Consider the following 16,976-nt stretch of genomic DNA (forward strand, 5'->3'; position numbering starts at 1 on the left):
AGAGAGGTGACAGAGCAGAGCATTGCTTTCATTGTGCTCCTGCTGAACCTGAAAAGGAAAGCAGAGACTCTCAGCCAAGCTGCTCACACCACAGGCCAAGCCAAGACCTGCTCATCCCCAGCCCACCCTGGGTTTTTACTGACTTTATACTTGTCTATTATCATATTCCCATGGAATGTTTTACTCCTCTAAAGCACTCAATGGCACATCCACAATCCAACCTGAGCAAACCATATTTGCCTTCTGAAAAACTGTGAAAACACTTTGATGGTCAGAACATTAAAGATGATTATGAAAGAGGCAGTGTCTCAGAAAGGCAGCACAAGAAGGGATTGCACAAAAAGGTCTCCTGGTCACTGCAGAGACTGTCACCATTTCACAGAATACTTCCCTGAGCAGAAATATCCACTTTCCTCTTAAGTCTGGCAGGAACTCTGCCATATTTGCCAGTCTGGTTGTCACTCACTTGGCTAGGCAGGAGAAGCACCAGTGCATTCTGCCCAACATCAGCATCCCCTCTACAGCAGGACTTTTACAGTTTTTTTCCTCACTACTAACAACACCATTCCTCAAATGTCTGTCTTATTTCCACGCTCAAGAAAATTTGTCCATTCTATCACAACATTATTTTGTTGTTCTTTATGAAAGGAAAACACATTTTCCTAAGCTTTTTCCTCTCCCCAGTCACCATGCCTTCTGCAGAATTCACAAATCTTTCTTCAGAGAGGAGAAACAAGACTAGAGAGCCCACGGACAGCTCCTTTTTGCTCTTTACCTTCCACGCAGCGACAGCCAGACTGTAGCACCCATGCATACATGTCCACCCTGGACTGGGACATCAGCTGATCTCCCATGAGGTAGGTGTTGTGTGAAGAGGTAATGAAATAGTGACTCAGAGGGTAGCTCATGTCCTGGTTCACTTGGTAATGTTCTGGGTTGAATATGTCCCCCGATGGACTCCGCATGTAATTAGTGAAACCTGTCAACAAACAACACTGTAAATAATAGAGTTTCATCCTTCCTAAAACCAGCCTAAAATCCATCCCTACATTCACCAGCACATTTAAGATAAAGAAATAGCACCACTACACCCAAATCGTCACCATAACCAAGTGCAATTATTGCTTTTTTCATTGTTTTCTATGTTTTCCTGCTCTGCCTTTCCTGAGAAAAATATGTCTATTTAGTCCAAACCTCTTAGGCTTGTAACTTGTGTCAAAAGATTCTGCTAGGACATTGGGTCACCTGGCAGATAAAAGCCTCCAGAGATCTGCAGTCATATCCTGGAGTTGCTCCTCAGTGATATCTTGTAAGATCTACAGTATTGGGCTGCGTAGAGACAGTTTTTGATGGCCCAACAGGAGATACTCTCCTCTCCTCTTTCAGTGTTTTCCCCAAAAAAAACCCAGAATAATGACAGTACATATTGGCTTGTACAAGCTACATTCTCTAATTTGGATATGGCACCACAAACCTTTGCTTCTGTCTTGTTCAGAAGCAAAGTTTTAGCAAGTTATGATTTTATCTTTGTGTGAAATTGCTGCTCTCAGACCTCCAGCAGACATTTGTGCACATATCACAGGCACTTTCACAATTCAGACTGACACAAAACACTGTAACTTCCACTTCAAATATTCCCCAAAGGTTTTTCTTTCACCACCACGGAAAGACTCAGACTCCCATTCACACCCTGGCTTTGCGACACTGATGATGCCTTTGGTCAATAGGTTTCTGCTTCAAGACTTCTAATTCTCCTGACATTTCACTCATTCTATAAATAAACCAGTGCCTGTGTAAAAATCCTGCCAAACTTCCAAAGGTCTTAACACACTTTGACTGTGACAAGAGAAAATGTCACCTTTATGATGATCCTTCCAGGCTATACATTTGGTATTTGATGAAAGTTTTATTAAAGGAAAAGAGCTGATAAACACAAATAGCAGCCAAAACACTTTGAACAATACACTTGGACACAGTGCCAGGGAATTCAACTCAGCCAGCTGAATATTGAAGTCTCTTGGAGCACATACCATGATCAATGAACAAATCAGTGATAGAGTCAGGGTGAAAACAAAAGATGAACCACGGCAGAGCAGCCACTGTGGAAAATGGATAGAGCACAGAGTGTGTCAGCAAACACACAGCCAAACACTGGTGGCAGGTAATCAGTTCTTCCTGCAAACCAATCAGCTGCTGCAAGATTAATTCCACCCAGCACTGGGAGGGCAGCTGCTGCAACAACACCATTGTTTGCTTTAAGCTCTTGTTAAAATATGATGGCATGATGGTTGTAAATGAGTTCACACTAATTGGTTTTATCAGTCCTACAGGGAAGAAAGAGGAAAGAAGGAAGATGCTGTCGGCAGTGTGTCCCACAGGACTGCAGTGGTCACACTCAGGGAAGCTGCACTGGCACGGTGTCACTTTGATCAGCAGACAAAGGTAAAGGGCTTCTTTAGAGACGGTGAATGAGCCCATTGTCACAGGCCAGTCCAAGGTGCTCCATGACAAAAGCCAGCACAGCTGAGGACAGGCTCGGGGATGAATAGGAAAGGACAAAGGACTCTGTACTGTTATTTCACTACTATTGAGGTGCAGCCAAGTGTGGGCAGGATGCTCCTCTGGGCTGTGCCAGTCTGAGGAATGAACAGGCAGCTTCGGCTTCCATGGCTGTTGCATTTCAGTCCCCAGGGCAGCACTGGACTTGTTTTCTGGGAGACAGGAGGCATTTAAAGTCTCAACTCCACACAGACAAGAGAGGAATAACTCCTGTGTGTGTGTGTGCACACACATGTTCATACATGATGTACATGCAGGCACAGATTTATGATTTTTAAGCAGCTCTTCCTCCTTTGTCAGCACCAGCCCAGCAGTGTGCCCCTGTCAGCCCCTCAGTCACCTCTGTTTGGATGTTACCAGAAATGTCCTGCATTAATTAAGGTCTGGATTAGGTCTGTTCTGTTCTGTTGCACTTGCAGCAAGTTACTGGAGGGGTTAAGGTCACAAAGCTTTTTCCAGTTGTCTCCAAAGGACTTCACCTTCTGCTTCCCCCTGATCAGGAGCAGACACCAGCAGAATGTCACCATGCTGGACTCTCTCTTATCCTAGCCCATAAATTCTCTAATGTTCTAGCATCCATTCTGAGGCAAAGAAATTGTATAGATTTTGTTGTTGTTATTGTTATTGTTTTTCTCTAAGGAAACTTACAATAGTTTGAAAACCTACTCTTACTTTTTTAGGTATGAGGAAAGCAAGATAATGAACTTGCTTATTCATTATTTATGTGACTGCAACTGTCTGTAAAGACCAGAAAATGAAAAGAATGTCATCTGCTCCCTCACTGGCATTAGCATAAGCTTTAAAATAAATTGAAAATTTAGTCTGGAAGTAGAACAGACCTTGACCCATCCTAAGCAACCACCTTACACACTGTACCAGAAACTACCCACTTCTTCCTGCAGGAAACCAAACAACTTCTGTTCTGCCACTTTTCAGGATGACAACACACCCACAGAAATGGACAAGACTGATTTTCTAAATGTCCAAGAACTTTTGCACAGGACCTGATTCCTCAGGAATGTACTCCCTTCTTGGGGTCAATAAGATCTGGCTGAAGATTTACTATTTAGGGGAAAGGACTTACAGTCAGCCCCCAAAATAACAGCTACCATCCTGGTGGTACAGAATTGATGTATTTAGAGAGAAGGCTTCAGCAGCAAAGGTCAGGAAGGCAGGACCAATTTCATCTATCATCCCACTCAGACATTTACTCTGGATCACATCACTCCTCTTATATTGACTTAAATGATTTCCAAAAATACCAGCAGGAATGATGCAACTAAATTCAACTGTATTTTCCAAAAGCACAAATAGAGACACCTCCAGTTCCAGCTGACTTTCAATGACTGCTGCTTCATCCTGATATGTACCTTTCAAAACTCCTCCAAAGAGATCTGATTTTTTTTAGGTTCCTCAGTAAATGGTAGATATTTTTTTAAAAAAGACTGGAAATATACTCTATACAACATGACAAAATTCTACATCTATATATTCTGCAAGCAGCAGCAATATTCTCCTGAGCATTGAGACAGTTCCCTTTTCCCCACAAAAGCTGCACCAGCCAGCTTACCATCAATTCCCAGGGCTCCCTCCTTCTTGTTCTCCGGGCATGGCTCAAACTTGCTGATGATTTCCAGGCAATGTTCTTTAGTCACATTTGTCATCTGTAAAAGCAGCAAAAATGCAGTGTTAACTATTAATCACAGCTTCTCTGAGCTCTCTCCATCTCCAGTCCAACAACTGGGCAGATTATCCATAGTGGGACTCAGGATTTCCAGTTCCCCAGCGGGATTCTCACTCCTGTCAATCAGTGTCAGGTCGGATCAGAAGGGGATTGCTCTGTGAAAAGTTTCTGTGCTATTGGCAGCTGCCTGATGACAGAGTTCTGCTTTGTAGGTCAGATCTGTTGTTAGAGCACCCAAACAGAACGAGCTTTGCCACAAACCAATGGGATTTCTTCTCTTGTAGGATTAGAGGATTAGTTTGCATTATCAAAGGGTTTTTTACTTTAAAATAAAACAAGAAAATGCCTCATCTTTATGCACCAGACAGAAAAATCTGTTAGTAGCAGGGAAACAGAGAAACAGGACATAACGTTCTCAGGAAATCTGCTAACTTCAAGGTTGCTCTGAATTCTCAACTGAAAAAGAAAAGAGTACAAAGGGAAATATATGTCTGTAAATGTTGTAATTTATGAAACCAGGGATATTAATGTTGAGCTGTAACTTTTTTTACATAATGCAGTGTTTTAGTAACTTAATTTTAACACAATTAATACTCTTGCTATTAACTCCTGATGTATTCTCTATTATCCTGATATTATTTAACATTCCTGTCCTGAGTGGTCCAGCAAATCCTTTCTGTTAGATGCTGTACATGAAAACACAGCCCTTGTCACCAGAGTGCAATAAAGTGACCATCAATTTGGCAACACTGAATCTTTGCCTGGGGGAAAATGAAACCACCAGCACATCTGCTACAAGATCAATGCCTTTTCTGGGGGTAATTTAAAACCTAACAAATAAAAGTAAAAGAAGAAGACAAAAACCTCTAGCTCTGGATTTGAACATTGATGATACTGGGTTTGAAAGATAAAGCTGTGCAACACCAGGTTTTCCTGGAATGGAGTAAAGGTGCTTTCCCTGTCCATGTTGCATGAGAAAAGGTGACAAGGGAGAGAAGCCCCCCAGGCAGGATTTGGCCATGTCAGTAATTAGCTGAGTTGATTTCTGTCCTGTGGTGAGTGTTCATTTTCCCCTCATCATCTGGAGGATCAATTGACCAATGAAATGGAAACACACCCCACTTATCTAAGAAGATAACTGCCAGAGAGGTGGATTTTTTATTCATTCCTTTTATGAACAATGATTGAAAGTCATGGACATTTATGACTTACAGGCATGAAGCTTCAGAGGAGACTGTGAGAGGAAAAGGGCAAAGATAAGTCAAAGGACTTGTTCCTGCAGCATTGGATTTAAATCACTCGGAGAAAATTTCTTATGTACTACAGTGTGTTCCAAAAACTCTCCTAGACATTAATCATCCTCTCAACTGCTCTTTGAAAAATAATCTCCCAGTTTACACACTGAGATAGTGTGACAAAGTAATTCAGAGTTTCATCATGGGCTGTGCACTAGGTCATATACACAGCCAGGAACACCAGATTTGCTCCAAGGTACTGAATACTGGGAACAGACAGATGCTGATGGGATTCTTCAAGGGGAGCACATGAAAAAAAGAAAGCAATTCTAGAGATTATATTTAGGGGCACACCAAAAGAGCCTACAGGGCAAAAAGGTAATGAGAGCAAGAAGATTCAAGAAATAGTCCTAGATGAAAATCAAGAGACATCCGCCTCTTTTACACATGCACAGCATCTAAGTCCCCATCCCCTTTAAAGGGGAATTCATTCCCAATGGCAAACAGGAAGGCATGCAGCTGGAATTCTGCTCCTGGCTTGGGCCTACCTTCTGTTCAGTCTCCAAGAAACGTTTCAGGTCATCTGTGTCCAGGTAGTCCTTGTGGTTGCTGTAGGTGAGCATCAGCAGGTACAGATCGCGCCGCGTCGACATCATCTTGTAGAAGGCACAGAACTCCTCAAAGTCCAGCGTGCCCTGGTTGTCATCTGTGTCAGCCTCCTGCAGTACACAGCAATGAAACAGTCAGGAACCCAACTGCCTGCACCAATTTTAAACAAACAAACCCCTGCATGAAAGTGAAGCACTGGAGTTAAATGCAGGTTGAAGCTGAGTGACGTGGCTGCTAGAACTGACTGATCTATCAGCCTTGTCACAGGAATCCTCTGCACAGCTTTGAACCTCTCCCGTGGATACATCCATGCCAAAAACAACTTTGAAGGTTTTAATTGTTCCACAGGGAACCCTGCTGAAGGATTTCTTCTGTCTATGGCAATCAAGTGAGGGCAAGTTTCCCTCCAACAATATGCGTGTGTCTGGCAGAATTACCCACTCACATCTTCAGAAGATCATTGGAGCCCAAGTCATCCTGAAATTAATTTTATATCCAGGATTTGAGAGGATATCTGTTAAATCCATGGCCATAAACTAATAAGATCTGGAAGAATACTAATTCTGCAAGTAAAGAAAAAATCATCAGGGATTTCACATAAAGGTTTGCTGGTCCCTGCAGGGACTTTGTGATAACAAAAGCTACACATCTCCATTGTTGCTCACTAAATTGGGCCAAGGTCAGCAGAACGCAATGTCAAACAAACAGCTCTCAGCAGTGCAAAAATCTGATAGATACAGAAGTTTGCATGCTGGGTATTTTATTAGTACCAGCTATCATAGGATATTGGCTACTTTATTTGGTAGAGAGAACATAATTGGAAAGGGAAACATGACTGAGTTTCTGATCAAAAAGGTATAGCAAAAGAGCAATCTTGGTGCTGTGTGTTTTCATGTTATGTAACACCAGAAGGTACCTGGTGTGTTGCCTTTTTCTGTGCATAACAATTTATCTGTGATGTGTTTCTGGAGCTCTTTCCAATTTACCAAATGGACTGTGTAGTATCTCTCAGTAGAGTGGAAGCAAACCAGCTGCTGAAATATTTGCGCTCTCTCCTACTGATTTCGTGTTAAATCCTTGCTTTTTCAGGAAAAAAAAAATCTTACCTTAAACATTTGCTTGACTTTCTGTCGGGGTAGGTTCACATTCAGTTTGTGCATGAGCTGGAGCACTTCACTAATACTCAGACTGCCATCCCCATTTTTATCTGCCTCATCAAATGTCTGCTTCAACCACATTGAACAGGAGTTAAGGAACAGCACGGAATATTGAAGGATATTACTGAACATCATGGCTATATGCTTTTTATCACATTAGGAAACACTGCAAATGAGACTAGGAATGAAAGGTCAAGCTAATATCTAACTCTCCTCATGTTAGTTCAGTAACAGCTTCTAGACTTGCTGTGTTCAACATGCCACATGTGCCCTGTGCCTATTTGACAACAAAGAAGAAAAGCTCTGAGTGAATCTCAGTGTTACATCACCAAATTAAATGGATGGTTTTACACTGGGAGTGAGACTGAAGAATGTACCTGTGTGTTTTTCAGTCCACTGCAGTCACTCATCTCCAAATCTTGCCCAGAACAATCCTCTTCAGGAACCCTGTCTCTGGAAACAGGAATAGCAGTGGGAACTGCTCTGAAGCTCGGAGCCTAGTGCTTACTTGTAGCAAAGCAAATACTGTAAGGAATCCTGAGCTTCTCCACAGCTCTCACTGCTGGGAAAGCTCCCAGGCAGCACAGGAAGGATATTGGTCTCTGGTCCTTTGGCGTTTGGAGAGGCTGTCCTCGTCACTGATGCCTGCCATCAGGTACTTCAGCCCTGTGATCCAGGTCCGTGCCTCCTCGGCGCTGGAGGACACCAGGTCCAGGGATTCCATGTGGTCCCCGTAGTAGATGCTGAAGCAGCAGTTGGGGTCGAAGCTGCCGTCGGCATAGCGCTGGAAGATCTCTGACTGCTTCCCCTCACACACCTCCTGGATGGAGTCGATGGAAACTGCAGGGACACAAGTGCAGCTCAGTAATGGCTGCGAGCATGCCAGAGAAATCCCAGAGAGGGAGAGCCCAAACCTCACACTGCAAGGGCCCATCTCACACAGGGGTTGCTTCCGACTCATTTACACCACCCTACACCCCTACAACCTGCACAACCTGCAGCAACTTCAGCTTCATCAATTACCCATCATTAAATCATTTACTGTCCTTTAAAGTCAAATACAACACTGTGGAATCCTTTGAAGCCTTCAGGGAAATCCCCAGGGCCTTGCCTTGGAAGAAGGTAGAGTTTTCCCCACCTAGGCTGAAAGAGAAGACTTCCCCCATGGTGCTCTGCAGCACTATTGCCAATCTAATATAGACTGCTTCCCTCACTGGCCAGTTGACCCTGCCCACCCCAATTATTCACTCCTCATCCCCTCTACAGGTTGCTGCCCTTTGCCCTGCCCTTTACACAACCCCTGTACCTCAGGTCTTTGGCCACTGACCCCATTCTTAAGTCTGTGCACAGCACATGTTGGTGTATTTTGTCCCTGATTTCCCTTCAGAGTGGTGGAGTAAACCTTCTCTGGAATTTATCATACAAAAGGCCCTTCTGCCTCTCTTGGCTGAGCTAGCTGTGGTGAGTGTGGTGTGTGTGGACTTGACTGCTTTTCCTGAATGCTTACCCAAGCAGCTTTTCCACAGGAGATGCTTACTGGGAAATAGGTAACAGCATTCACCATCCAAACCTCACGCTGCTACACAACACCTCTCATTGAGCCAGACCCTTCATTCTCCTTTGTTTACAAGAGGACAAGCCCCCAGGAGGGGTCAGAGGGGGGGTTCTGTGGCTGACACTCACTTTTGGCTTTCTCATTCTTCCGGGAGGGTCTCCAGCGAATGCAGGACCTGTGGTCATCCAAGTAGTAGAAGCGGACGAGCCCCTTGGAGCCACCTCGGAGTTTGATCATCTGGGTGCCCGCCTGCATGGAGCTCATACATCTTTCCACTGAGGAGAGGAATGAAGAGAGAGCAGTGAGCCAGACCTAGCTCCCTTTGGAATTGCCTTTACAGGAAGAAAACACATCAAGCAGCTGCCAAATGAACAGTTCAAGTCAAAGGAAAAGGTTTCCTGTAGTGTCTGGTATAAGAGGTCAGGTGTTAATATCAAAAAGTCAGAAAGATTCTTGGTGACTGTGGGCTTACCTGTAAATGTGAAAGTTTTCATTCTCATATTAATTTATAAGAAATGATCATGTGTTGGAACCAGCACAAGGTACGTACCTTTCTCAAGACCATCTCAAATCTGAGCTCTGACAACACAATGTAAACCTTGTGCTGGGCACAGGATGAAATTTTACCTGGAAACTGGAATCCTTGGCCAGCAAGGTCCCACTGCTTCTATGGATTAAGTCACTGATCCTATAGATTTGCTTAGTAAGAACCTCACAAACTTTTCATCTCCCAAATCCCCCAAACCCACATTTTCCTAGCAGGAGACCTTTCACCTGTGTTGTACTTTGCCTCTGGGCCTCAAGACCTGTTCCATTCCTGGGGGTTTGGCAGAATCCCAGACAGTGCAGCCTTAAAAGCCACGAGTGTTGGGACAAGCTCCCTCCAAGGGTCTGCTCTGCCTCTGCAGGGATCCTGCCCTTTCCTGGGGAGCTGCTGCCAAACCAGGGCTCTGGCACTGGAAGCCCCTGGGAGCCAGGTTGGGGCCTTCTGAAATCCAGCTGCTGCAAGGACTAAGCTCAACAACTTCAATCCAACTGTGAGTGGCTGGCTCTGTCCCAGGAATAAATGCAGACTCACATTTTCTGCCAAGTCTCCCATTTATTTCCCCTGATGACAGAGCAGAGCCTGTGACCTGATTTTCCTCTGACTTTCTGCCTGATCTGTTTAAGTAAAATTAAAACTATTACTGTGTTCAACATTCTTTTTTTTTTTCCAGCCCTAGAGATGAGAAGTGAAAATTCCTATTGAGATTCTGGACTGCAGAATGAAAATTAATACATGCAATACACATTCTGGTTCAGAAATAAATGCAAGGAGATTCTGAAGTCAGCTTTCTTTTATCAGTCTGCTGCCATCAAGATTAAAGATGAAACAATGTCCAAATGAAAACTCTGATTCCATGTGTTCCAAAATCATCAACACCAACACAACTCCTTGGGGTGATTCAAGTCCACCTCATGCAAAAGCAAAAGCAAGGTAAGTAAAAAGCAATGGGAAAAAGCTTTGATGTCCCTGTGCTTTAGAGCTCATGTTCAGATAAAGTCAATTAATTCACACTGGAAAAGGTTCAGCAAAATAGATTCATTTGAAAGCAGACCTCTATGGTACAAGAAAATTTTAATTTGAAGGCACAATTCTGTAGAGTTCATTGTCCATGTTAATAAAATATTAATGGAGAGAATGTGTGGAATTGAGAGAAAGATAATCCCTCGTGTAACATTTTACTTCTTAAAGCTAGACCCTTGTCTGCAGCCACAGATGTCTTCAGAGAAAATCAATATTCAGCAGGTATCACCATAAAGGCAAGTGCTGTGCCAGAAACATCCACCGCAACATTAGATCCAAACTCAGCCCAACCCTCTCCCAGACACTCAATCTTTTCAATATCTGCTTTCATTCTGATTCAGAAGAAGATAAATATTTCTCAGATTTACTGAAATAATAATTATGGGAAGCTTGAAGTTATTTTCATTTCACAAGGCTTATAGGGTTTTTGAAAAAAAAAAATTGGCCAAAATAGCTAATAAAAGAATTTCTCTGAACACTAAATCACACACACTTCAAATCACATTAAATTTCCAACTTCCTCTTTGGGAATTATAGCAGTAAATAATCTTATTGAAAGAAATCAGAAGAGTAGAAATGGGAAAAGTATCAAAGATCACACCTGTTACAAAGCACAATATAATGAAGAAGTACCAAAATAAAACCACACTTTCTGCCACACACATTTACTATGCTTTTGCATGAAGCAGGAGCATGTTCCCTGCTGTTAAAATTTTAATAAGCATCCTTGGATTGCTTTTTCAATGCTGCTGTTTATTTTGTTGCAGGATTTCTCAGCCAAAGCCACCCTGAGCACCTCAGAGCTGCCTGCTGCAGTTCCAGCTCATCTGGACTGAGCTTGGGTGATCCATGAGCAGCCCCAATATTTCAGTGTTGCCATCTTTTTGGGGCTGGTGACACAGGGAAAGGAGGGCACAAGAAATCCCTCCCTTCCTGTGTGAGAGCAGCTTTTCTGGATCCTGGCAATGTAGTGGGAAGGAAAACCCCAAAGGGAATGCAGAAGTGTTTGCTGGAGGCACGAGGCAAGGGCCAGGACATGGAGCAGGGACACCTCCACACCTGTCCCTGTGTGTGGCATTCACACACACACCCTCCCTTGTGGGACTGAAAGTTTAGAGCACTACAGAGACTGGAAGGGAAAAAAAAAAAAAAAAAAAAAAAAAAAAAAAAAAAAAAAAAAAAAAGAAATCCTAGTGGTGTTTATATCAAACAGAAAATGATACCTTTTTTTCCTGAAGTCTTTCACAGCATGTAAGTGAAAAGGGCACACTGCTGAGAAGTAGAACTGCTTCTCCTTGCCATTGTTCACATTTCTTCTTTAAGGGTTCATTCCTATACTTCAGATAAAAATCCCCCAGTCTTGCAATGCATCAGGTTTTTGAAGAAATGGCTTGTAACTATCTTCAATTAAGGCTGAATTACAGCTATTCTGTTTTTCACTTCATTAGGTTTTTTTTTTGTTGGTTTTTTTTTTTTCAGAATTCAGCTTATGTTCAGCTCTCTTCTGATCTATTGAGTTGCCTCAATTTGCATCTGAACAAAAAAATATTGTGGAGAGATGATGGATCTCTGTATACTGCAGCACAGAGCACTGGCAGAGCAGAGCAGGGAATAGAAACGTGGAACACCCAGTTCCACACCGGACTGATGCAGAAAAAAACTCACAGTGATTTCTCATGCTTCTTAATAGCATTTCTATTTACTATACAAAGTAATAATAAATAGCAAAACTACACAAAGCATAAACCCTGCAATTTGTCCTGAAACAAGGGGGGAAAAGGAGACCAATATCATGCCTATTGTTAGAAAGATGTTCTAGTGTCTGCAAATTAATTATTTATGGTTCAGTAGCGTTATTGTCTTTTAAGAGTCTCTGAGTTTGATATAAATATGTGAAGATGTGGGAGTATTTTAGCATGTGGGGATGAAAAGAAGTCAGGAGATTGAGTCATTGAGTATTTTTGTACATGGACCAGCTTTGTCAAAAGATTCCCAGCCCTGGGCTCAAGGCAGCCCCAGGTTGTGTTGCACACTCCTGCCCCAGGCAGGCTTGGGGACAGCGAGCAGGGAGCATCAAACCCCTCCTCTGAGTTCTGCCCCAGGAACAGATCCTGGAGGGATGAATCCTAACGGTGTGCCTCACAACAACCACCCTCCTGAACAACAGCAGGAGAGGAGAAGAGATTCCAGCAGCTTATTTCTCTCCAGGGCCTCCAGAAGATATTTGTGAGCCCAGAGAAACCCCTCAGTACACGTGCACCAGAAGGGCAAGAAATATCCCTTAAAATATCACCAAACCAAAACAGCTTTCCCACACACACAGAGGACTCCCACACTTGTCACACATTCAGCACTGCCAATCCATTGAAGACATAATGATTGCCCCATTTTTTTAAAGTCTCACTGGAAATGGTTTCACAGCTATAAGTGGCTCATCAATATGTAAACCAAAGAGCTGACTGGCTCCAACTATTCCTGCCAGGAATATCACTTTCTTTCTAGACAGGAGGCATAAAATCTTTTTTTAAATTGAAATATCAATATAATGATATAAAATATGTAATGTATCCAAGTACATAATTTATCCAGCAGAGTGTGTTGGGAATTCTGTCCAGCTGAAAAGTCCAGAAGATATTTTGCCAGTCCTGCCTATGAACTGGCTGTGGTGTTCCTGGCCCAGGTACACCAGGCTCACTCACATCACTACATTGGATCTAGTTAAAAACCAGATCACATCCAAACTAATTAATTGTCATTTGTTTCATTTTGCATCCCTCCAGCCTAATGAACAGGTCTCTCTCACCTTTTAAACCAACCATCTTATTCCTAGCACAGCTTTCTCCCCCTTGTTGGCTCTCAGTGGCTCAAGCTTCACTGAAGTCCTGGACTTCTACTGTTCTGCTCATTGGCCAAAAAAATATCTGGAAGTCTCTTTGGAAAAGAACATTTCTCTATAATTCTGCCAGCAATGGTTGTACAGTGTTTACTGTGTACAAGAGATGATGGAAGACTGGTCCTTAAAGCACACAACCCCTAATAAATGAGGTGTTAATGGGAGATGTTCTTAGTCCTGTGGAAATTAGGGGCTTGATTTGAGGTCAGGCTGTCAGCTCTCCACCCCTCCATCAGCCACCTGCATCCAGGGAAATGCAGAAGCAGAGTAGGATGGTGTTTCTCCTCTGCAAAAATTCCCAGTACTCGCTAAGCTGTCTATGTGTCCAACTTTCTTGCTAAAAAAAAAAAAAATCTTTGATCAATGAAACTGACAGACAAATAGGGCAAAAAAAGTGCTCCAAGGAACGGGTGGTTCTGGTCAGGCTGCAGATTTCCTCACTGGCTATACAGAAGTGGCTCAAGAAGATTGTTATTAAAGTGCTTTTACTAGAACATCTGTTTTCTCTGGCCATCTCTAATTAGGTTTGCTGCGTTTATTAGCTATTTAAATGAAAGGCTGCTGTGAGCACCCAAAGGGGATCCTTCTCACAAAGCCAGTGAAGCTTGAGAGTTTTGTGTATCTGTATTCAGAAAACAGCCTCTAAACAGTCCAGTGACCTGGTGTGGATGAAGACAGCAGAGATACTTCCAAATGTTCATTTTTAAAACTCTAAACTACAAATAAATTTAAAGAGTTAAGAGGTGTACAATACTGCAGATAGCAAAACTGTCCTGCTGTGGGTAAGGAGAAGGAGACAGAGTCTAAGCAACAGAATATTTAAAAGGGTCAGCAAGTGTCAAAATGTACAACTTTGCTCTAGCTTGTCCTGAAGAACATAAATCAATCATGAAATTATAAGTGGGGGCTTGCTGAAGACAAAAAGAACTGCACTACCAACCAAGCAACATAACATCAGATCAGGGCTGCCTCGTCCTTCCTTCTTTTCTGCTCCCCACACCGCTGCTACACAAAGGTGCCACTAACTAAGATTTCAACATGAAAGATTTGAAGGTGTCACCATTTCACTGAATGCAGGGATCCAGCATCTTACCAAAGTGGCCGATTTTCCATCTCGGAGAAGCGACGACGCTGCCACCAACCCAGAAAAAGTCTTCAGCCAGACGGGCCACTGAGAACTTGTTTTGAAGCAAGGGAGATTTTGAGATATCCATATCTGAGCTGGACTGGAAACAAGCACTGATGGCCTTAGGAGGTATCAAAAATCTGTAGTACACATTCTCCATGTAACAGAATAAAAATTTTATCAGAAAAATAGAAAATAGCCATTGACTTCCAAAATCCAGTGGTATTTTTCAGGTATTTTTCAGGTTGTTTCAGAACAGTTTCTCAGCTAATTTAAGCCCCATTCACAGTACAGATTTAGAACATTAAAATCCCAATGAAATCCTTTTTATTGTGATGTACCTGTGACTGCTTTGGAGGATTGGGTGGGCTTCAGTTCAAGATTTTAAAGAAGACACATGATGGAGCATGAGGCAGTTTGGCATGTAGATGAAACCATTTCTGGACAGCAAGGCCTCCCGATGATATTCTTTTCCTCCTGCTGATTTTCTTTTTCCTTTGGTACTTTCCCAACTGCTTGGCATCATCAAGACATTACAGCAATTTATAGTTGTTGGCTCCTCCACCGCTTCCTCCTCCTGACAGCGATTCCCACAAGGAGAAAACCCTTTCCTTTCTTTGGTTACAAACAGATTTGCAGGTCCCACTCTTTAAGGGGCTCTACCTGCTTTTCAAAACCAACCAACAACATCCCCTGCAGTAAATAATACACAGTTAGCAGCACAATCCATTCCCCTCTCTGCCCTCCTGAGCCACCCTTGCCTTTCACTGTAGATCTGCCCAGGTGCATAAGCTCTTCAGTCTCTTTCCAGGGCTGGAAAAAAAAAGAAAAATCACATTTTCTTCTCATACAGCTCTTCAAAATATCATTGTGATGGTCTTCTTCTCTTCTCTGAAGGTTCTCCTCACTATTTTAATGGGCATTTCTGATAAAAGAAAGAATATTTCTCTCTAGGCAACAAAAACTAGATACGATGGAAACACAGCAACACATGTTTGCTTCAAATCCTAAATCCATCATAGGCACTAATCCTAAAGCCGTGCTCCTGCCCTATCCAGGCAAGGGATTTAGGTGACACGTGAAAAAAAAAAAAAGGTTTCAAATAAGTGCATTCTTCTTCTGCTTCTCTTCTTTATCTTCTTCTCCTCTTCCTTCTTCTTCTTCCCCAGTATCTTTCCATCTGACACTCTATTTAGGGATGTCTTTGCAAGCTGACACAGCCATAGAAGATCTTGCTTAGGGCACAGCCAGGCAGCTCCTGTGCCCAGAGCTGCTCTAACAGAACCAGGAGCACTGAGGGGGCTCCAGGACTGACAGATAAAAGCAGGTGAGGATTAATTTTTAAAAAGCACTAAGTCACTACCTCATTCCATTTGAAATGCACCCATTGAACTCCAAACACAGAAATCTGTCGCTTAAGTTATCACAACCACTTAAGCTACATTAAGTTGGAAGTACAATAGACAATCTCTCTTGCCATCTGTGATCTGTACAAGAAGCCTCATATGCTTCTACCCTGATGAGCTAAACACAAATTGCCCATTTAAAAACACATTCATTAAGTGCTTCCTACTCTTCCTTTCACAGTTTGAAAAAAGCTTTGGAGTAGTTAATTCTGGAGATGATTCACTCTCAATTACAAGTTGTTTATTTCACCACCGATGCCCAGAGTTCTTATACTGGGCTTGACTCAGAGTTTAACCACAGATTAATTCCAAACTAGAACCAAACTGGGTCTGCACCACAGGAAGCAGTGATGCTATGTACACTCTTGCCACTATTTATTCAAACATTTCAACCACAGCCTTCCACCCTCCTAAGGCATCTTTCAAGAGCAATTTAGTGAGATGACTGCAAACTGTCATCAGGGAAAGAACAACTCTCCTGCAAAATGCTCAGAAGGATATATGCATCCCACAGAAAACTCTGCCCTGGAGGGAAGAACAAAGGAAACTTTGTTCTAAAGATCCTAATCCTTTCTTCACATGAAGCCTGGGCCAGGATGAGAGCTGGGACCTGTGAGTTTCATTGCCTTCTCTATCACCTGCTTCTCTGAATTCCTCAAATAAACCCTTAGACATCTTTGTGTAACGTCCATGCTTTAGAAATACCACTTAAATGGTGAGACTGTCACTCACAGGGAAGGAGAGAGAACTAAACTCTGAGGCTCTCAATTACAAGGAGACAGAGTTAAGGCAAACTTCTGCATAAAGCAAAAGTATTGCAGCTGTTTAGCTCCTTTTTTTCCCCTCTTGCAGTACTAATCAGGTTTCCTTGCAGTTTTCCAGGCTGTACATGCAACAAAATCAGGGGCTGGCACAGAATGCTAAAGGTACTCCCTTCAAAATTCAAATATCAATTCTGCCAGGACATCCTAGAGTCTGCATTCACCATTTATGTGTTATCAACCTGGGGACAAAGGGAAGGGACGAGAAGAGTGAAATGTAATTTTCATTGCAGCATTGCTCAAGATATTGGTTTCATGGTTCATAATTAGAATTCTGCAAATGCAGGGCTTCAAATGTGGATTTGATTTTATTTGAGTAGAGAGAAATGCCAAAGATTTATAGCACTGGAAAGGGACTATTACA

General features: G+C 42.6%; 1 protein-coding gene across 1 annotated transcript in view; it reads right to left on the reverse strand.

Moving 5' to 3' along the window:
* PLCH2 (phospholipase C eta 2) overlaps window positions 1-9,054 on the reverse strand; it is a 30,258-nt gene extending 21,204 nt beyond the window's left edge. The window contains exons 1-6 of the mRNA XM_053963198.1: window positions 8,928-9,054; window positions 7,841-8,084; window positions 7,194-7,323; window positions 6,027-6,197; window positions 4,130-4,223; window positions 776-979 (exon numbers count right to left, since the gene is read on the reverse strand). Coding sequence (XP_053819173.1) covers window positions 776-979; window positions 4,130-4,223; window positions 6,027-6,197; window positions 7,194-7,323; window positions 7,841-8,084; window positions 8,928-9,054 — 970 coding nt within the window. The remainder of the gene's footprint in view (window positions 1-775; window positions 980-4,129; window positions 4,224-6,026; window positions 6,198-7,193; window positions 7,324-7,840; window positions 8,085-8,927) is intronic.
* Window positions 9,055-16,976: the final 7,922 nt, after the last annotated feature.

The sequence above is a fragment of the Vidua chalybeata genome, chromosome 22 (genome assembly GCF_026979565.1).
Source record: "Vidua chalybeata isolate OUT-0048 chromosome 22, bVidCha1 merged haplotype, whole genome shotgun sequence".
Taxonomy (NCBI): domain Eukaryota; kingdom Metazoa; phylum Chordata; class Aves; order Passeriformes; family Viduidae; genus Vidua; species Vidua chalybeata.